This window comes from Sorex araneus, chromosome X, assembly GCF_027595985.1.
Source record: "Sorex araneus isolate mSorAra2 chromosome X, mSorAra2.pri, whole genome shotgun sequence".
Classification (NCBI taxonomy): Eukaryota; Metazoa; Chordata; class Mammalia; order Eulipotyphla; family Soricidae; genus Sorex; species Sorex araneus.
Genome location: NC_073313.1, coordinates 156490356 through 156511035, shown reverse-complemented (window position 1 = coordinate 156511035; position 20680 = coordinate 156490356). Strand labels below are relative to the sequence as shown.

Sequence of the window (20680 nt, the reverse complement as noted above, 5' to 3'; positions counted from 1 at the left end):
AAAAAAAAAGCATTTGAAGGGGTCGGAGGATAGTACAGCAGGTAAGGCGCTTGCCTTGCCTGTAGCCAACCTGGGTTAGATTCACGGAATCCCCTGTGGTACCCGGAGCTCTGTCAGGAGTGAGCCCCGAGTGTAGAGCCAAGAGTAAGCCCTGAGAGATGTTGGGTGTGGCCCCAAACCAACCAACCAAAATCTCCTAGGTGTGGGTGTTGGGGTGAGTTTTGAGCTTGTGGAACCTGGGATGGCAGCTGCCACGTGCACTCTCACCCTGCTGTTCCGGAGTGACCACACCCCAGCTGGCTGATGGCTTCTCTGCAGAGGGGTGGGGTGGGGTGGGGCCCCACCTGGGAAGGACAGTCCCTGCTAGGACCCAGGTCCCAGTGGCAGAGCTGCCCCGAAGCCCCAGAGCTGGGTCACAGAGCTCCTTTCCCATCCCCTGACATTTGGACAGTGTGTTTCGGGGCCGGGACAATTTGGAAGGGGCCGTTGAGGAGCAGGAGAGCTATAATGGGGTCGCGTGTACCTCATTGAAGGCGGCGAGCAGCCCCGAGATCTGACTGGAGAGGCCGAAGCGCTTCTCCACGGTGGAGATGGAGCTCTTGAGGTAGCCGGAGGTCATGAGCTGGGTCAGCTGCAGCAGGCTGTGGCACAGGAGGAAGAACTGCAGGGGCCGAGGGGCGTAAGGAGGGAGCAGAGCAGGGGACAGGGGGCAGGGAGGGAGAGGGGAGGGGGAGAGAGGGGGAGCAGGGAGAGGAGAGGCAGAAGAAGAGAGGTGGAGAGAGAGTGAGGGAGCGAGAGAGGGAGAGAGGAAGAGAGGGGGAGAGAGTGAGGGGGGTGAGGGAGAGAGAGGGGGAGAGAGATGGAAAGAGAGGGAGGGGGTATACAGAGTGGGAGAGAGGGAGAGAGAAAGAGAAAGTGAGGGAGAGAGGGAGGTGGGGAGAGATGGAGAGAGGGAAAGAGGGGGATTCAGAGAGGGAGAGAAAGAAGGGGTAGAGAGGGGAAAGGAGAAGAGAGAGATGAAGGGAGAGATAGAGAGGGGGAGAGAGGGAAGAGAGGGAGGGAGGGGGAGGGGGAGAGAGAGAGAGAGAAAGAGAGAGAGAGAGAGAGAGTCATTGACTAGCCAACAACTTTGCACACAGCTAAGAACCAGCAGAGCTGCTTTGGGACCCCTGAGACCTGTTCGATGGCCAGGACGGTCTTCCTAGGCCAGGCTGGGGGCATCTAGGACCCACCCTGGCCTGCAGAGTCAGGATGTCGGCAGCGGGTCAGGACAGTGTCCCTGTCCCGGGGCACAGCCATGGGCAGAGCCCCCTGCAACAGCAACTACAAGGTGTCTGAGGAGGCAGGGGTGGTGGGGAGCATCCCTTGGTAGAGCGGAGGTCAGGGTTCATAGGTCATGGGAGCACGGAGATGCCCCTCATGTCCCTGAGCAGACCCCCTTCCCAGGGAGGGAGAGCATGTCCTGGGCACTTGCCCTGAGAGCTGGAGGGACTCAGGGTGGGGGGCCCGCCCTCCCACTCGCAGCCCCCGTCTCTTCACAGCAGACTCAGAGCCAGGACTGCCCTCCCTAGCCCTCCTGCTCCAGCCTCAGTGGTACCTTGATGTTGTGGAAAAGACTTGGCCGCTTGTCCTGCGGCTTGGGCTTGGCCCCGTGTCCAGTCATGTCTTCTGCCCCCAGTGCGGCCTTGGCATCATGGTCTGGCATCTGGGGTTCCTCGCCCACTGGTCCTGCAGGGTGACATCGGGGTGAGGGGCGAGGAAGCCCACTAAGGGCCTGGGAGGAGGCCGAGCAGCCTGGAGACGGCTCCCCCGCCTTTCACGGCCACTGTCCTGGCCACAGCTGTGGTCACTGTTCCTAGCATGCACTGGGGCAACTGCTGACCCCTTCACACTGACCTGGAGTGGCGGAGGCCTGGGAGGGACGACTGGCCGCATCCCTCCAGGACCTTCGTCTGCCACCGGAGGGAGCAGGGCTGAGTCTGACTGACCTGTCCTGGGCGCAGGGTCAAGGCTTGGGCCATAGCCAACCGGAGGGCATTGTCACTCCTTATCCTCATGCCAACCAGCCTAAGCCCCCAAATATGCCACAAAACTGCCCCAAACCAGGTTGCCAGAGGGTACAGAAAGGGCCAACAGCACTTGGTTACCCCATTTATTTTTTCCATTGAGTTTTGTTAAAAACACCGTGATTTACAAACATTGGACAGTTTCGGGCGTTTAATGTTTCAACACCACCAGTGTGACCTTCCCTCCACCAATATCCCCAATTTCCCTCCTGGTCCCAACAGGACCCCTTTCAGTCACCCCATTTCAATGCCCACTTCCGGGACAATCTGAGAGCCAGGGGAGCGTTGCTGACTTGTGGGGCAGAGTTTTTGCAGGACTGACCTGGATTGTCCTCTGACCCCGGCAGTGAGAGGCCAACAGGCCTGTCAGAGGCATCTCCCATTCTCCCCTGATGTTTCATCTCAGTGGGGAGCCATTCTCCCCTGATGTTTCATCTCAGTGGGCATGGGGAAAACAAAGCCCCTCCCCTTGAAAGGGAAACCACCTGAGCTCCCAGCAGCCAACACCACCCCTTCCTGGCCTCCTGGAGCCCCAGTTCCTGAGGAAGTCTCCCCCATTGTCTTGTGCACCTCTCAAGTCTGCTTGGAGTTTCCCCTCATTCAACAGGCTCCTGGAACCTGAAAGCTGCTTTCGGGGCTCCTCTGACCCCAAACGACTCCAACTCCACCTCCGGACTGGAAGGCAAATACATAGAACTATGGCTGAGCCCGAAACTCACACAAGGGAAGGATTGGTGCTTCTTACACTGGGTGTCCCAGAGGCCAAGGAATTCTTAAACGCTGGGTACAATTCACCAAATTCACCCTTTGGAAGGCTACAATTCAGTGTGTGTGTGTGTGTGTGTGTGTGTGTGTGTGTGTGTGTGTGTGTGAGTGTGTGTGTTTGTGTGTGTGTGTTACCTCCCCTCACCATGATTTAATTCCACAACATTTTTTTTTTTTTTTTACTCCCGTAAGAAACCCCATCGGCATTTCACTGAGTCTCTTCCTTTCTGTCCCTGCCCTGATCCTGGTAACCCACTCATCAACTTTCAGGCTCTCTGGCTCTGCCTTTGCTGGATGGAGATAGTCACGGAGGAAGGTGGGGTGGTGGGGAGGCTTGGCAGCACATTTCCCAGAGCCATTAACACCCAGAGATGTTTGGAAAGACAAGATCTGTTCTGAAAGGAATCAGCCTGCTGCCAGTCCGGGATGCAGGCTGCATTCGCTTGGAGATGGACAGCCTCGATGCCCTGATAAGACTGAGGGAAGAAGAAATCTCCACAACTAACAGCCCTGTTCCTCAAGACTCACAGGCACTGGCCCTTAGCCCCAGGGAAGGCAGCCTGGGAGGACAACCTGTATAATCAGTTGCCTAAAGCCTAAAGGCGTTGGCAGCTTTCTTTGAAGGATGCAGCAATTCTTTTACGTTTAGGGCTCAGCTCTCCTCTCTGGAGACGCCCACGCACACTCTCCTTGGAATGAGTAAATAAAGTGTCTCTTCATCAAACGATGATGCTTCTGTCTCTGTCTTCTCCTAAAATTCATTTCTGCAATGAAGGACTAGAACAGAGGACCCAGATGGAGTTGGGGCTGACTCCTCTCTTCCTCTCGGAGAACATAACCTTGCCTGAGGCTTTAAAGCCTCCACTGCCTAAACCTGGGTGATAGGAACCAGGTGCCATGCTGGGTAGACCAGGGTCTCAGGGTCAGCCTGACAGCTGCGTTGGCAAGATTGGCAGGATGTGAGTGCCCACGCTGTGCAGGAACTCTCGCAAGGTTATCAGTCCTGACCTCCCCAGGCACGGGCCCAAGGAGAGCATCTGTATTTCCATATGAATTCTCAAGAGGAATTCTATAGGATGTGGTCTTTTGGCTTCTTTCTTTTGGCGGGGCAGGGGGTAGTTATTGGGTCACACCCAGTGATGCTCAGGGGTCAGGGGTGACTCCTGGCTCTGCACTCAGGAATTACTTCAAATGATGCTCAGGGGAACATATGGGATGTGGGTGATTAAACCTGGGTCCTTCATGTGCAAGGCAAAGGCCTGAACCACTGGACTATTGCTCCCGCCCCTGTATCCGGTTTCTTTCATAGACATAATTGTGGTTGTCATGGGTATGTATGTGGTTCTGGGGTTTGAACCAGGGCTTCATACATGCAAGGCAAGTTCTCTACCACTGAATTACCTCCCTGGCCTCTAGCATGATGTTGATAAGTTAGTACACGTGCTCTCAGGTAATAGAACAGCAGAAGTATGTTTACTTCTTTCTTACTTTCTTACTTACTACTATTCACTTTATGGGTGAATAGTACTCTACTATATAACTATATAGATGCATTGCATTTTGTTAGTTGGTGTGTATTTACGTTGTTTATGGCATTATGAACATTCATTCGTGTATGAATTTCTGTGCCCCCAATTCTCTTGTGCGTAGAGCCAATATTTGTTACTTTTTAGGTAGCTGCAAAACTGTTTTCCAAAGTAACTATGCCTTGTGGGGGCTGGAGGAGGGGTTTGGTCTCCCAAGCAGTGCACTATTTTGCACACCTGCCAGCCATGTATGCTGGTTCCAATTTCTCCACACTTTCACTAACACTGTCTTTTGATTATAGCCATCCCAAGAGGGCAAAGGAATGCTTTCTTGTGGCTTTTGATTTTCACTTCCCTAATGACTAATGATGCTGAGCATGTTTCCATGTTCTTATGGGTCATTTGCACATCTTATTTGGGGTGAAGAAACCTGTTCAAATAACCCAAGGTACTTGAGGAAATGGAAGTGCGTATGACTGGGGAGGAGTCCCGTGGGGGGCCATAAACACTCAGAGGAAACCAGGAGGTTTTGAAACAAAAGTGACACCTGACAGGGAGAGATAAGGGGTGCAGAGTTGGGGGGTAGGGTAGTGACTCTATGGAGGTCACTTTGAAGAAGAGGAGATGAAGGAGTTCAAAGTGACTGGCCCCCAGGAGACTGCTATCTCCTCCTGAGCCCTGGCTTCTTCACAGCTGAGGCCTGTCACGTACCTGCCACCTCCACCTCTGAGCTTACATGTGAAGCCTCTCCACAGCTCCGTGCCTCATTTTTGCCCCTGACGGGACACCTCAGCCGAGAGAGGAACCGGGTCTCCTGGCTAACGCTGCTGCAGGCATTCAAGCCCAAACATCAACCTTCACCTCACTCCATGCTCCCACACTGCCCTGACAGAGGGAAGAAGCATCGCCCCCAGAAGCCGCCATGCCAGCTGGAAGCAGCAGTGTCTGTGCACCGTGGGGGGGGTGGGCAGACCTGCCCAATGACGGGGCTGGAGCTGGGCCTGGGAAGCCAGAGTTCCCTGACCAGCTTTGGGAGAGACCCAGGGGATGGGGAAGGGAGAGGGGAGGGAAGGCCAGGGAACCGGCTCAGAAGCTCCTGCCCACTCAGGACCCAGCTGGGGGGCAAGTCCAGCCTTGAGCCTCAGGCCAGATCCTGGGCACCCCTGGGGCTCCCCCTGCCTCTGCTGTAGTTCCCTTTGTCTCTCCTCTCCCCTGGCCCAGTGTGGCCCCTGCAGCCTGACCTCTAGCCTCATGTTTCCCTGGGGGTGGGGGGCACTGAAGCGACCGGGGAGGGGGGCGTGCAGTAGTAGCCTTGGGTGCCTCTGGGGGCACTTCCTGTCTGTTCACTCAAAGGAGGTAGGTTTCCAGGGCGCGCTTGGGAACCTCTGTCCTAGGCCTTCCTGAAGCTTCCATCTCAGCCTCCTCTCCCAAGGCTCTTTCTGGAATTTTCCCCAAGATTCATTTATTTATGTATTTTTGGTTTCCAGGCCACACCTTGTTGATGTTGGGAAACTACTCCTGGTGGACTCTGGGGACCGTACGGGATGCTAGGGGTCTCACTCTGTCTCTCTGGCCCATGTTTCCTGTGGGGTGATGGAACCCAGGGTCTCACACAGTCGCTTATCTCTCAAGACACAGCTCTGCTGGCCATCTGGGAGGGAGAAAGCCCGCTAAGGCTCTGGGTGCAAGAGGGAAGCACTGCCCCCGCCTGCCCCCAGCTCTGAGAGCCACGGTGGGCCAGCACATGGCAGGGTCCATCCCCCCAAGCTTTTCAGTGGCCGAGGACTCTGATGAGGCGGCAAAGCCTTGTGAGCCAGAAGCCTCTGGGGCGGCAGCTCATTCCCCACAGACATGTGACTTAGATCCCCTCATTCTCTTGGCCAGGCACCCCAGCCGATCCCAGTTCTAGGGACAGTCTCAGGTATTGTGTGTTTGATGCTAAACCAGGTCCAGTTAGGGATGGAGGCAGGGAGCAAACCCCAGGAGGTTTGTCCTGTAGCCCGGAGGGAGCCACTTAGTTGGTCATGAGATCTCAGAGTCCTGCAAGGAACAGATTGGCCACCCCCCAGGATTCATTAAACCACTGATGCCAGCGGACTAGAGAGAAGGGAGCCCCCCCCCCCCGCCCCCTCACCCACTAACAGGTTCCATTCTTGCTAAACCGCCCTTGTCTCTGGAGTCCGCAGTTCTGACCTGGGAGTAAGGTGGTTTTGAGAGACAAACCCCCATCTTAGGTTGCTAGCACCGGAATCAAGCTGCATTTTCACACTGACCCTCATCTCCCGAGAACCAGTGCTGACCTCCTGGGGACACAACTTCCCTCCCGAGGCAGGTCCTGAGGCCTGGTTGTCCTCCCCTGGAAAATAAGCTTTCTCAAGGCGACAGTTGGGGACCCACCTGGGCCAGACCAGGGGGTTTGTGGGGGTGAGGGGCGGGCATTAGCCACAACCCCAGCCCCTTCTTTCCCGGTGGGCAGCCATGCTGGGGGCCGCAGGGAGACCAGTGTGTCCTGATGGTCGAAGCGGGCGGGCGGGGCTGCTGCATGCCTGTACGCCCGTCACACGTGGGTCAGGCTCACCAGGGGACTGTGTGTCCTTCTGACAGAGTGTCTGGTTCCTCTCAGTTTCAGGAAGCTTCTCTGTGCAGCAGGTCAGTGGGCCCAAACCCCACTTCAGAGGACGCCTTTGGGGTCTGCTGGGCTTGCAGCCCTCACTGCACTGGTGCTGGGCGGGGTTTCTGGAGCACGGCTCCTCCTTCCTCCCTCCTCCCCTTCCTTCCTCCTCCTCCTCATTCCTTCCTCCTCCTCCTCATTCCTTCCTCCTACTTCTCCTTCCTCCTTTCTCCCTCCTTGCCCCCGTCTTTTTTTTAAGTTATTTGTGGATCTACCTCAGGCCGTGCTAGAGCCATAGCCAGTGGTGCTCAGGTGCCAGGAGTTTATACAAGTACATACAAGTCCCACACACAAGTCCCACACACAAGTCACATGCTCCAGGACATGAGCCTCTGACTGGACTCTTCCGTTAATCTCTAAGCACCTCAGAGGCCATCAAAGTCCATTTTCTCTGATAGATACCTGCTTCTTCCAGGTTAATGGTATGCCTTTGCTCTTTCTCTCTTTCTCCCTTTTTATAATTTTTGGGTTATTTTTGGACCACACCCAGCAATGCTCAGAGCTTACTCCTGGCTCTTCACTCAGGAATTACTTCAGGTGGTGATCAGGGCGACCATATGGGATTGGGGGGAACGAACCCAGATTGGCTGAATGCCAGGCAAGTGCCCTACCTGCTGTGTGACTGCTCCAGCCCCTCTCCTGTTAGTGACAATTGCCCAGCTGCAAATCCCATCTGCTTTTGCAATCACACTGATAATGGCTCCTTTGCATCATCCACAACGCATGGGTAGGGGGTCCCTGACTTCCTAGCATAGAAAGCACCCACTGAGAGCCAGAGCCCCCTCCTGAAATCCCCAATCCTTTTCCCCCACCACACACACACACACACACACACACACACACACACACACACACACACACACACACACACACAGAGTCTTGACATTCAAAGCTTGAACCCATGCCTTACTGTCTGTGTTAGCTTGACTTGACCTTAATTAGCCATTTCCCTTCTGAATCTTCCTAGATGAACCAGCCCCAGTGAATGGCCTAAGTACTCACTGCAGGAACTGCCTGAGGACTGACAGACTTCCAGAAAGACCATCGGCAGAAAGTGCACCTCAGATTCTCCGATTCTCTTCCGACCACACCCACAAATCCTCCCCTTCCTGTTTCTACCAACAAACCTTGGCCCCGAGGCCTGTCATGAGTCTTACCCAATGCTAGCCAGGCTCCTTTCCCGTTACTCTCGAACTGAAGAACTGGATCTCAAAGAGCAAATTCTCGATAAATATTGACCTTTCCTCCCTCCTTGCTTTGGAGCTGGGCCAAAACTTTGAGAACTTGTTGTGGCAAGACAATGGACTTTGTCAGACTGTGTCAATAACCCCTGGGGGAAGCTGGCAGCGGCAGCCATCTGGCAGCCTCTGTCTTTCTGTCTTCTCTCTGTCTTGCCATTCCAGCCTGTCTTTCTGTCAGTTGTCTGTCCGTCCTGTCATTCTGTCCGTCTCTGTCTTTCTGTCAGCTGTCTGTCTTGCCATCCTGTCAGCCTCAGTTTCTCTGTCAGCTGTCTGTCCTGCCATCCTGTCAGCCTCTGTCTTTCTGTCAGCTGTCTGTCCTGCTGTCCACAATCTGTCTGTCTTCAGGCTTGCTTGGCTCCTTGTAGAATCTGAGAATTTAGGGAAATCGGTGAGCAGCAGGAGGGAAGCTGGGCATGGAGCCCTTCACCTTCAGCCCTGCAGGAAGGAACCCTGAAGAGAGGCCTGACCTGGGGGCAGACTGAGACCTTGGTAAGAGAAATCTCTACCAGTTCAGACAGGCCTGGCCCAGTCAGTGCTGCCTCAAAGGTCAATGGATGCCTGTAGTGAAAGAAGTCTGAGCATTTGAGCTCAGGAAGATCCTTGAGGTCAGAGGTTGAGGAGATTCTGCTCCTCTCAGCCCTTTGTCCCTTTTTTCCCCCTCACCGGAAGGGAGGTCATTGCTCTCTAAGCTGCCTTTTACCCTAAGGAATAGACTCTCAGCTGCTCCACCCCTGTTTAGTGACTTAGAGGAATGACATTTGAGGGGGTCCTCCAGGGGTTTCTCAGTGAAGAATTTCTGAGGAACTCATCTTTCGCCTCTCGCTCGGGGCAGAGACAAAATTTTTCCCTCTCTGTTAGGCGAAACCTTCCCCTTTCTCTCTCCTGGCTGCCCCCAGCCCCTTCGCACACACTAGAAATCCCACTTGTCCATTTTTACTTCAGGATATATAGCCACATATATTCTGCATACAAACACCCTTACAGTTTAAAGATCTGGGCCTTGGTTTTGATTCCTGGTCCACAGGAAGAAACACGGGCTGAGAAGCCTAGGGTTAACTCTCACGTTCTCAGGAGGGCTGAGTTTGGCTTGGGGCAACCCTGTTCCCCCATGTCCCCTCAGTCCTGAGTGCACAGAGCAGATCTCGTCTCGGTCCAGCTGCTGGGCCTGTGGACAACAGACACCCCTCAGGACGTCTCCAGCCTTGCGGGGTCCAGAGCTTCCTGCCCTTTCTCAGTCCTGAAACTCCCTGTAGGAGCCGTGTGGTGGCCCCTTTCCACACTCCCCAAGGTGTCTCCTCCCGCCTGCCAACCAGGCCCACTACAACCTCTGCTCCGTGCCTGGGACACTCAGCCCACAATTCCAGGCACCATTTTGGGGTGCCTCTGGGCACTCTCCTCAGCTGTCTCTTGTCCCCTCTTCCTGCTCCGTCCCCACCATTGGGCGTTCTAAGGTCTTGCTCTTTCTGAAGAACTTTTCTGAGTCAGAGAACAGCACCTCATCTCCCCCCCCCTACACACACACACACGCACATTCCTGGCCAGGAGGCTCTGGAGGAAGCAGCAGGGAGAGCAGGGAGGCAGAGGTTACCCCAAAGGAAGGGGAATGGGCAGTTTCCCTGTCTGTGCAGTGCCAGGTGAGTTGGGGGGGGGGGGCTAGAGGTGTTCACTGCAATGGAGGCCCACCTGGGGCCACAGCTGACCCTGATACCGGGAGAGAGAAGTGTGTTAGAGTGCTGGCATGCTGCGCATGTTTCATTTGTTTGTTTTTGTTTGGGGGGCCACATCTGAAGGTGCTCAGGGCCTACTCCTGGCTCTGCACTCAGGGATGGCTCCTGGCGGGGGCTCAAGGCATGCTGGGGATCGAGAAGGCGTGCCAGGGTTCAAACTCCAGGGTTCAAATAGGGCACTCAGGGGAGATGCCAGGGAAGGCCTGTGAGACGTCAGCTGTGTGCAAGGCCAATGCTCTATCCATTGTGCTCTTGCTCCCGACCCCTTCCCCTTGCTGAGTATTTTTAAGTTAGTTGCCAGCATTTAAAAATCAGGAAATTTCAGATAAAAACAAAACTTGAGATCATTTTTTTTTTTTTCTGAAGAGATTAGCCAGTGTGGCAACACTGAGTCCACATTCCTGCTGGGACCTCAGCTGACCCACGGCCCAGCCCGCCTGAGGCAACCTGTCCTCTCAAAGTCTCTCTGTGATCTGTGTCGCTGACCCTCTCACCTGGACATGAGCCTCCCCCTTCTCCACACTGGACAGGACCCAGGGCTGGGAGTCACTGAGAGTGAGAGAAAAGACCATAAAGATGTGTGTGGTCCCCGTTCCCTCCCTTTCCCACCCTCTGCCACACACACACACACACACACACACACACACACACAACTGGTAATGCCCCAAAGTATGTTGCTGAGGACCCTGGGCAGCCAGTCAATTAGTCCCTACCCCAGTGTGTGTGTCTTGTGGGGGGTAGGGGGAAGGGTAAACTCTTAGCATCAGCTCATAAGGACACGTGCTTTGAGTGGGCTGATGTGCTAGAAACAGACTAGAAACTGCAGACAGGCTCTTGTCTGGACGGGCAGATTCTGGAAGGCTTCCCGGAGGAAGGAACACCAGGCCAAGGAAGGCGGAACACGCAGGTTCTGCTCAGGGAACAGGGCAACTGGGCACCAGGTGGAGTGCTAAGGAGCCAGGCCAAGTCCAGGGCAGGGGCCGATGCGGACTGTCCTGGGCTGAAGCAGGGTAAGTCCTGGAAATTGGGAGCAGAGGGAGGGCAGTGACCTGCCCGCTGGGAGGTGGGTTAGCCTTGGCTGGGTGAGTTCCGGGGTGAGGGGGCCCTCTGAGGAGATGCCAAAGGAGTCTGGGCAGCCGTGCTGAGAAGCCGCCCTGGGCATATGTGCCCGCATGAGTGGGGCGCCCCCGCGCCACGTCCAGCCAGAAGAAAAGAGTTCTCAGAACTCTGTCAGAGACCGGGGGAGGGGGGGAAGCATGTCACAAAGGGGCCAAGGTGGCTCTGGAAACTCCCCAGACTCCGGCACTCGAGAGTCACAGCCAGGAAGAGTGTAGGAGAGGCAGCTCCAAGGACGGGCAAAGCACGGGGAGGTGCCCGGGTGGGGCGGGTCATCCCAGCCAGCCTGGTGCTCCCCCACCCCCCGCCCCCACCTCCTGCCCCACTAGAGCTCCCTGTCTGTCCCTGCCCGGTTCCTGCACCCCCACTCCGGCTCCCAGTGAGACAGACTCAGGCCTCCCCCGGGTCCCAGGGACGCTCTCTTATTTGCAGGGCCAGGCTGGGATGGGTAGGGAGCAGCTGAGACAGACCGTTCCACATCCTGATGGTCGCGGGAACCGGGACCCACTGATTCTCCCCACAGTGGAGACGGGGACCCTGACCCGTTGACTCTCCCTGCAGTGTAGACAGGACCCTGACCCGCTGGTCCCTCTGCAGTGGAGACAGGACCCTGACCCTCTGGCCTCTGCAGTGTAGACAGGACTCTGACCCTCTGGCCTCTGCAGTGTATACAGGACCCTGACCCGCTGGTCCCTCTGCAGTGTAGACAGGACCCTCACCCCCTGGTCCCTCTGCAGTGGACGGGGACCCTGACCCGGGGCCCCTCTGCAGTGTAGACTGTATTCCAGTCTTTGGTTTGCTGCTCGTTGCAGTGTGCCCCAGAGCGGCTGCTTCAGCCTCGGTTCTCTTTGGTAGGAAGGAGAGAGGCCTGGGGTGGGCGTGGGTGGGGAAATGGCAGCTCTAGGGTTCGAGTGGGGAGTCATCTTCCTCCCCGTGCTGGGGACCCTCACTCCCACCGCACTGTAGCAGAGGTCCTGCCTCAGCCACCATGGCCAGGGAAGCCCCCCCATCCCGAGCCGGCCCTCAGGTTCCAGCTTCCTTCTCTGTCCTGCAGACACTGTTCTAGCGGCGGGTGCAGCCCTTTCTCCCCAGCAAACAGTTTCGCATCTCTTTAGGCCTGACCCAGCTTGCAAGGACCCCAGCCATTGGGGCCAGAGAAGTAGTACAACGGGTCAGGCATTTGCCTCGCGTGCGGCTGACCCGGGTTTGACCCCGGCATCCCATATGGTCCCCTGAATACCACCAGAGGTGACTCCTGAGTGCAGAACCAGGACTAAGCCCTGAGCATTGCCGAGTGTGACCCTCCGCCCAAAAAAAGCGCTTCCCCCCTGCAAAAAAAAGAACCCCAGCAGATGATCTGAGAACTAGGCAGAAGCTAAGGGGGTGCTTGGGAGGGGTCTGGGGTGAGGGCTGCAGGGGGTCTGCCTAGGGTGAGGGCAGCTGGGGGTGGGGGGAGTGCTGCAGTTCCCAGTCCAGCCTGGGCAGGGACTAGGAGATGAGTTCAAGACCATAGGAGGGGGTAGGGGGCAGGGGGTGTGGGGTGGGTGTGGGAGTTGGCCTTGGCTGTCCTTTGGGGGAAATTCCTCTTGCAGGCCCCTTGTGGGAATGTGCTGGAAGAACCGTGGCCTGCTTGAGGTCCAGCTGTTGCCCAGCTCCCAGCTGTAGGCTCTGGAAGGCCCGTGAGGGTGGGGGAAGGGCCCGGCACTGTGGTGGTTTCCAAGCAGGGTCAGAGACCCTGAGTTTGGACTTTCTGTTCCTGCTTCTAGCCTTGGCCACCCCGTCTGGGCTCAGGATTGTCCAGAATATAACACGGGCTTGAGGGATGCTGAGCCCTGAGGGAGGGCCCCAGAGGGGAGAAGGTGGGGCCAGGCCAGCCACTCCCCCTACCCCTAGCAGCTGACTGTCACTTACTCCCGAAGGCCCTGGCGCACCCGTGCCATCCCCTTAAGAGGAGAGCACTCTTGAAAGAGCTGCTTTCGAAACAGGCTCCAGGAAGGAAGGAATGTGGGGGCGGGGGCGGGCAGGTGAGCCCAGAGATGCTTTCCCTGCCCCCACCTCTGCTTCCCAGAGGCCTCTGCTCCGCTGCCCCCTCCTGAGACAGAGTAGGTGCTGGTCAGTGCAGAAAGGGACTCTGTGGCCATCTTGGCCATTGCCTGCACACTGATGGAACAGACCAGCACTGAGCGGGGGGTCCAGGCCACCCCCTTCTGCCGCCCCAGCCCTAAGATCCGGTGGAGCAGGCAAGGCGCAGCCTGAGAGGAAAGAATGTGCCCCATCCGCCCTTCTCACTGACCTCAGGGAACCGTGTAGGAGCCTGGGAGGGCAGAGGAAGCCCAGAGGGCCAGGGGGTGAAGGGGGAGCAGGGTGAGGGGAGGAGGGTGAGGTGAAGCAGGGTGAGGAAGAGGAGGGTGACGGAGCAGCATGGAGGGAGCAGTTTGGGAGGAGCAGGATGAGGCAAGCAGGGTAAGGGGTGCAGAGGTGAGGTGAGCAGGGTGAAGATGAGGTGAGCAGGGTGAGGTGGGCAGGGTGAAGATGAGGCAGGTAGGGTGAGGTGGGTAGGGTGAAGATGAGGTGGGCAGGGTGAGGGGAGGAGGGTGAGGTGAGCAGGGTGAGGTGGGCAGGGTGAGGGGAAGAGAGTGAGGTGAGCAGGGTGAGGGGAGGAGGGTGAGGTGAGCAGGGTGAGGCGGGCAGGGTGAGGGGAAGAGGGTGAAGTAAGCAGGGTGAGATGAGCAGGGTGAGATGAGCAGGGTGAGGTGAGCAGGGTGAGGTGGGCCAGGTAAGGTGGGCAGGGGGAGGGGAGAAGAGGGAGCCGGGCAGGTTGAGGTAAGCAGGGTAAGGCAGGCAGGGTGAGATGAGCAGGGAGAGGTGGGCAGGGTGAGGGGACCAGGCGTGAGGTGAGAAGGTGAGGTGAAAGGACTAAGAGGGCGAGGGCGTTGAACATGACATCAGGCCGCCCCGTCTCCGGCTCCCCTCTGCTCTTGCTCACTGACTGGGTGCCCTCAGGCAGGTCACCCCCTCTCTGTGCCTGGGTCTCCACAGGACTGGGGAGAGCCTCTCTGCATCCTCCAGCCTGGACTCAGTGCGGAGACTGGAACCGAGGGCTGCCGGGTCCTGTCTGCCAGGGATCGAGACACCGGCCAGGACCGGGGAAGGGCCGAGGCGAAGAGAGGAGCTAGAGGGGAGAGAGAGGACCTCTCCCTCAGAGGGCATCCTGGGGGAGGTGGGAGGCAGGCAAAGTCGGGCAGGAAGGGCTTCTCTGAATCAGAAGAGGGGGAGCGCCTGTGGGACCCCCTCACCACAGGAGAAGGTACTCTCTCCGAGGCAGGGGCTGGCGGCGAGTCTGTCCTTGGCTGGAACACCCAGCCCCGTTTCTTCACAGGCTCTAGGCTCTCTCCATGCCCTCCCACTCCCCCCTGCCCCCCGAGTGCCCCCTGAGCAGAAAAAAGAGCACGGGTGGGGGGTGCTGGCCACAGCTCAGAGGGGGCTTAGGAAGCCAGATGGCAGTTACGATGCTGGAATCGGGGGCTGGAGCTATAGTACAGGGGGAGTACTTGCGCATGGCTGGCCCAGGCTCAAACCCTGGCATCCCATACGGTCCTCCGAGCACAGCCAGGAGTGATGCCTGTGTGCAGAGCCAGGAGTAAGCTGGTGTGTGGTGATCAGCGCTGGGTGTGGCCCCAGAACAAAATAAAACAAAGCAAAGCAGAACTCTGGGTGGGTCAGAACAATAGTACAGTGGGTAGGGCATTTGTTTTGCACGCGGCCTATCTGGGTTCAGTCCTTGACATCCCATAAGGTCCCGAGCTTTGCCGGGAGTGATTTCTGAGTGCAGAGTCAGGAGTATCCCCTGAGCATCTCCAGGTGTGGCCCCAGACCAACACCAAACAAAGACACTGGAATCTCCGTGTGTGCTTGTGCAGGGAGGGGCAGCTAGAGAACATCCCAGAGATGAATCCTGCCCGGGCCAGACCAACAGTGGAGGCACAGGAGCAGGGGGTGCGGGGTGGGGTGGGGGTGGACAACCTGAAACTCTAGGTCCTCCCCACCTAGGTCACCCCCTGGCTCACCTCACCTGGAACTTGACCAGGCCCGTGGGAAATTTCAGTTGTCAATGGCCTGTCTCCAGATGAGCTCACCCCAAATCTGATTCCATTGTCATCTCTCCTGTGGGGGCCCCCAGAGGAAGCCTCTGCCGCCACCCTCCTTCCTGCCTTGCTTGCCCCCTGCTGAGGCCAGCCAGCCCCAGAAGCCCTGGGTGGGGGCCTGATGCTCCCCTGAGTAAGTCGGACTCGGGAGGGGCACCCCGAGGGGACAGTCAGCTAGGACCTGGGCTGTCTGCCTCAGCTGCCTCCTTGCACATTAAGTGCTGGGTGCAGAGCTGGGGCGTGTGCCCGGAACCGGCCCCTCTGCCGCTCTCCCCACTCGGTGCTCCTGCTAAACCAGGGTTAGCATCTGGAGATTCTCACACATCTCCCGCAGTTCCCCCCCACAGCCCCGGCACAGTCTCTGCATCAGTTTCTCTTTCATCTCCACCTGTCAGATTGTCCGGCTGTCTGTCTCTCTACCCGGGACACCCACGCAGCGTTCTCCCCGTCCGCCTGTCCTCTCAGCCTTTGCTCTGGCCCCCGCTCCCATCTCTTTCTCTGCTTCTCCTTCCGAGAGGGGGGCCAGGGCTGAGTGTGGGGTGTGCGGTCAGCCCTCCCTTCCCTCTGGCCTTGTTCTGTGGCTCATCAGAGAGGTCACCTGGATCCCTGCCTCAGCTGAGTAAACAGCGTCCCTTCCTGGCCGCGGTCACCCTCCTTTCGCTCTGCACGTCCTCACTAGGTGCAGCCACGTGCCTGGCCCCGCAGAGGGGCCTGCGAGTCCCCCCAGCAGCCTCCTGCTGCCCCCCCCCCGCGTCATCTGGACTTACCTATCCGAGGCCCCATGGTTTCCGGGGTGCAGTGTGTTCCAGTCCTGACTCCGGGCTCAGGATCTGGGCTTGGCCAGGGAGAAGGGGTGCGCCGTCACCGGAGACAGCAGGGTGGGAGCCCCGGCAGGACGTGCCAACAATGGGAGACACCCAGGCCTCTGGCCCACAGCCACCGCTTCCAGGTCCGGGCTGGGACGTCTGCGGCACTCAACCCTGCCCTGCAAGTGCACGGCTGTGCCTTCTCAGAATCCCTCTGCTCTCCGCCCCGGGTGCTGTGGTCTGCATGGGAGGCTGGGTCTGCTCACATCCAACCCTTGTGTGGGAAGTGGCCACAGGCGGGCCGCCCCCCTGCTGATCCCCGCCCCCTGGCAGCTCTTGGACACTTTCTCCTACTCTTTTGGCTGCGGAGGGAGCAGGGTGACAGAGGGTGTTGGGGGAGCTTCCCTGGGCCCCTGGCTCAACTCATCTGACCCCTTTGGCTTCCCCCTCTGGGACCCACTTTTCTATCTGAGCCCCCTCCCCACCAATCTCGAATTCCTGTCCTTGAATATCGGTCACTCTCATGAGCTTGTTACTCTGCTGTCTTCCTCCACTGAAGCCCCTGTCTCTTGCTACTCTTACTCCCTCACCTCCTCTCTTAATTCTCACCTCCTGGATGAGCTCCTAGGACCCCGAGCGGCGAGGGCCGCTCTTCCCCTATGCCCTCCAGTGTCCAGCCTGCCCTGGGGGTGTGGCTTGTGGCTGCAGCTCCATCAAGGGCAGCCAACTCACAGGTGGTGCCAGCAGAGGGCAAATGAGAGGTTTTCAGAGTTTTCCAGAATGAAGAGCGAGGAACCAGACCGAGCTGGGCCTTCCCTCAGGCCTGCCGCATGCTTGTCAGGTGATTTTGGACAAGATTTTAGACGAGATCCTGCACATCAGATTCCCCCATCCGTTGGGAAGGGACAGGATTCTTGCATGCTGATTGGCCAGGAAACTCAGTAACAGTAAAAAAAAAAAAAAAAGTCAAGTTCAAAGACTGCAAGAAGAAAAACAAAACTGGTGACCTGCTCTCTCTTTTTTTTATTTTTTAAATTTAGTCATCATGAATGACAAAGTTGTTCAGGCTTAGGTTTCAGGCGTACGATGTTCCAACACCCGCCCCTTCACCGTGTCCACTTCCCTCCACCGGTCTCTCTGGTTGCCTCTGTAGCAGGCACTTTTAAAAATAAGTTTGGGGTGCTGGGGTTGTGGTGCTCTTACGATAGGGTTTCACGCATGACTCTTCACCCCCTTTCAACAACCCCCCGACTGACTACTTCCCTCCACCACATGCAGTGTTCTCTTCCCTGTTCTGTCCCCCACTCCCGATGCACTTCCTACTGGGGACCAGTTCTCATATTCTTTGATTCTCTTGCCTTTGGGTACTTGTTATTTCCCTGTGATGTTTCTTTATACACCACATATAAAGAGATGGTTCTGTGCTGGTCTCTCTCCCTCGGACACTTGCTCTCTCTTACCTGCACGGTCACCCAGAGGTGCCTCCTCCTGACCTCGAGGACCAGGTACTTACTCACCCATTTTGCAGATGGGGCAAATGTCTCAACCACAGGCCAGGGGGTTTCTAGTCAGTAGGTGGGGAAGCCAGGCCATCAACCTTGGAGGCTAAAACCAGACTTTTCCCTTCTCCCAGGCCATGTCACCCCTTCTGAAGAAGACCTCTAGGTCTCCCCAAATATAGGCAATTGAAATCTTTCTGACCCCATTCCAGGAATAAGGTTATTTTATGGACCAGAGCTGAGGGGCTGGGAGGGTCTCCCTTTCAGCATGCAACGAGGGAACTATTCACGTACCCTGCTGAGCCCCCAGGATCGATATGAAGGTTCTAGTAGAACGCAAAGAGCTTTTTTTTTTTTTTTTTAAATTTTATTTTATTGAATCACTGTGACAAAAGTTACAAAGATTTCAGGTTTAAGTCTCAGTCATATAATGATCAAACCCCCATCCCTTTACTAGTGTACCTGTTCCCCCACCAAGAACCCCAGTATAGCCCCTCCCAACCCCCCACCCCCCTGCACCTGAGTGGCCAATGATCTTCACTTTATTCTCTCTATACTTTGGATACATTCACTATTTCAACAGAGAACTGACTATTATTATTTGGAATTTTCCCCCAACAACCAAACCTGCTGAAAAGGAATCACTTGACAGTTTGTTTTCCATTGCTGAGAATGAAGATTATAGGAGCTTGCGCAGCCTCGACAGTGGCTGCATGGTTTTGGATTTCTGTTGTTTTAGCTTAGTTTATAGTCTAGATGCATTTCTATAAGTCTCTGGGTGCCAAAATGGGTCAGTAGACCTCCCGGATCATAGTCTTTAAGGAGCAGAGGGGCCGTGTTGTGCGCGGCTGCTCCGGATCTCATCTGGGCGGAGGGCGTGCTGGTAACACCCCCATCCCATGATCTCTTGCGTGCCACATCACTACAAGCTAGTACCTCTAGGTTGTGAGTCCTAGAAAATGGTGGACGCCACATGGGCGCTGCTGCTGCTGCCACTGCTATCTTCCCTGTAGAAAGAAAACGTTGGGAGAGAAGATCCATCTCCCTCCCCGGGCGGCATGGGGTTGTAGCTCAGCTCACAGTCTAGATGCTTTTCTATAAGTCTCTGGGGGCCAAAATGGGTTAGTAGACCTCCCGGATCATAGTCTTTAAGGAGCAGAGGGGCCGTGTCATGCGCGGCTGCTCCGGATCTCGAGAACGCAAAGAGCTTTGGAAATAATCACAGATGTTCTGGGTACATCAGAGACTTCTTCATGCAGACTCGTTGCAGAAGGAATGAATTGGAGGAATAAGAAACGTGATTAGCAGAGCATGAACTGGGAAAGGCCTCAGGTTGCAGTGACAGCAAGATTCTGTTTGAGAAACCCCAATTGAGTCTATGTCTCTAGGCCCTTATTTATGCAGGAATGCCATGGATGTGTGTTGTCTGTCTGTCTGCTGGGTAAACAGTGCTCAGGAGGAACAGCAATACACTGTGGTGTTGTTCACGTTCCGTGGACTACCAGCAATGCTTGGGGGATTGTGTGGGGTCGGGATTAAACCCCCAGGATTGGTTACATGCAAGGCAAGTGCCTTGACCCCTCTCCAGCCATCTTCAACACACGCTGAAATTGATGCTAATTAAACCAAACTCAAGTGTGAGTCACCTGGGGTAAGGTGGCACCTTCCAGCAGCAACATTAAACCCATGTGAACATGTGTGTCACAGAGTTGGGGGTGTCTGGGTGGGGGCAGCTCTCCAGACTCCAGACAACAGGTGCAGATTGGGGGTTGGGAGGTGGGTCTAAACCTTTTAGACTCCCTGAAAGCTCAGTTGTCCTCTCTAGGCCCCCCAAAGCTGAAGAAGTTCTGTCCATGCCTGGGTCTGGGCACAGGCTGGGACCAGCGCAGCTACCAAGTTCATCTCATCAAACACCTAAATGAAGCTCAGTGCACTCCAGAGTATGGAACAGACAGCGCCCACAGGCACAGAAGTCTTTATTTATCACCTTAGTTCATCTGGGAGCTGGGGAGCAAATGTCAGCGACCTGGGATTTCCGGGAGTCGGGCAAACAAGACTTCACATGCTCCAGGGCTAATCCTGCAATGAGATCTCCCCAGGGGGCAGCCAGAGGCTTGAGGCTCACCCGGCCTGGCTTGCACCCAGGCCTTGCCACTCGTCAGCCTGGCGCCACATGGCTGAGCCTTACGCATTTCACAGAGATGCAGATCCCAGCACCATCTGCAGATCCCCACAGTTGGCACAGTTGGCACAACCTGGCATCAACTGTGCAGTCTGTAGAACTGTGCAGTCACCAGGGCCCCTGATGTCCGCCTGGTGCCATGTCCAGACCAACCTCATACTGCAACTCCATTCCCCGGTTGTTTGCATAGCCCAGACCCTTTCCCCTCTTGAAACCAACCCATTCTAGGAAAGGTCTTTTTTCCCCTCTCACAACCCAGGAAAAGTGGAGATGCTTTATTTCATAGAACATTAGGGGTTTGACTCTCAGGGAAGAGTTCTGGGTTGCAGACCGAAGACCTTCCTTAAGAACCCAGCCTGAGCACTATTTGGTGGTGGGGCTATATCCTCTTTGGGTCTCAGTGTTCCCATCTGTCAAATGGGATCATGAGGGCCACCTACTTTGGGAAGGCCGCCCAGAAGATGGGGCGGGGGTGGGGGTGGGCATGGCAGTGCGAGAAGGGGAAGAGTAGCCAGAGAAGACTCTTTCCCGAAATAGCCTCTAAACTGTGCCCTCAGCACTGTGCTCATACTTCCCCTCTAGCCCACAGCCAGGGAACGGATATCTATAACAGGGTCCACACAGAAAGGCCTCCAAGCCGAGCCTGGGAGTACTCTCCCCATCCCAGGATGTCTCTGGGGCGCCAACCCCAACTGTGCAGACTGCTAGCACGTGCCCCTCAGCCATCAGTCAGGCTGATTTTAGCCCCCAGCACGCTGCGTCTCAGACAGGCCATGGCACTTGCCCCGGGCGTCTGAGTGTCAATGAGGGTGGGGGGGAGGTTGCTGTGGGGGTCCCCTGGAGAGCAGGGCTGGATGCACAGGACACAGAAGGCAGAGCGGGGACACGCGGTCAGTGCCGCCTTCTTCTGACCAGGACAGAACCCAAGGGCGGCTC

At 56.5% G+C, this 20680-nt stretch overlaps 1 protein-coding gene across 1 annotated transcript in view; it reads right to left on the bottom strand.

Annotated features, from left to right (window-relative positions):
• SLCO2B1 (solute carrier organic anion transporter family member 2B1) overlaps positions 1-16661 on the bottom strand; it is a 45026-nt gene extending 28365 nt beyond the window's left edge. The window contains exons 1-3 of the mRNA XM_004620664.2: positions 16025-16661; positions 1598-1728; positions 524-661 (exon numbers count right to left, since the gene is read on the bottom strand). Coding sequence (XP_004620721.1) covers positions 524-661; positions 1598-1728; positions 16025-16040 — 285 coding nt within the window. The 5' untranslated portion in view covers positions 16041-16661. The remainder of the gene's footprint in view (positions 1-523; positions 662-1597; positions 1729-16024) is intronic.
• Between the last annotated feature and the right edge of the window lie 4019 nt (positions 16662-20680).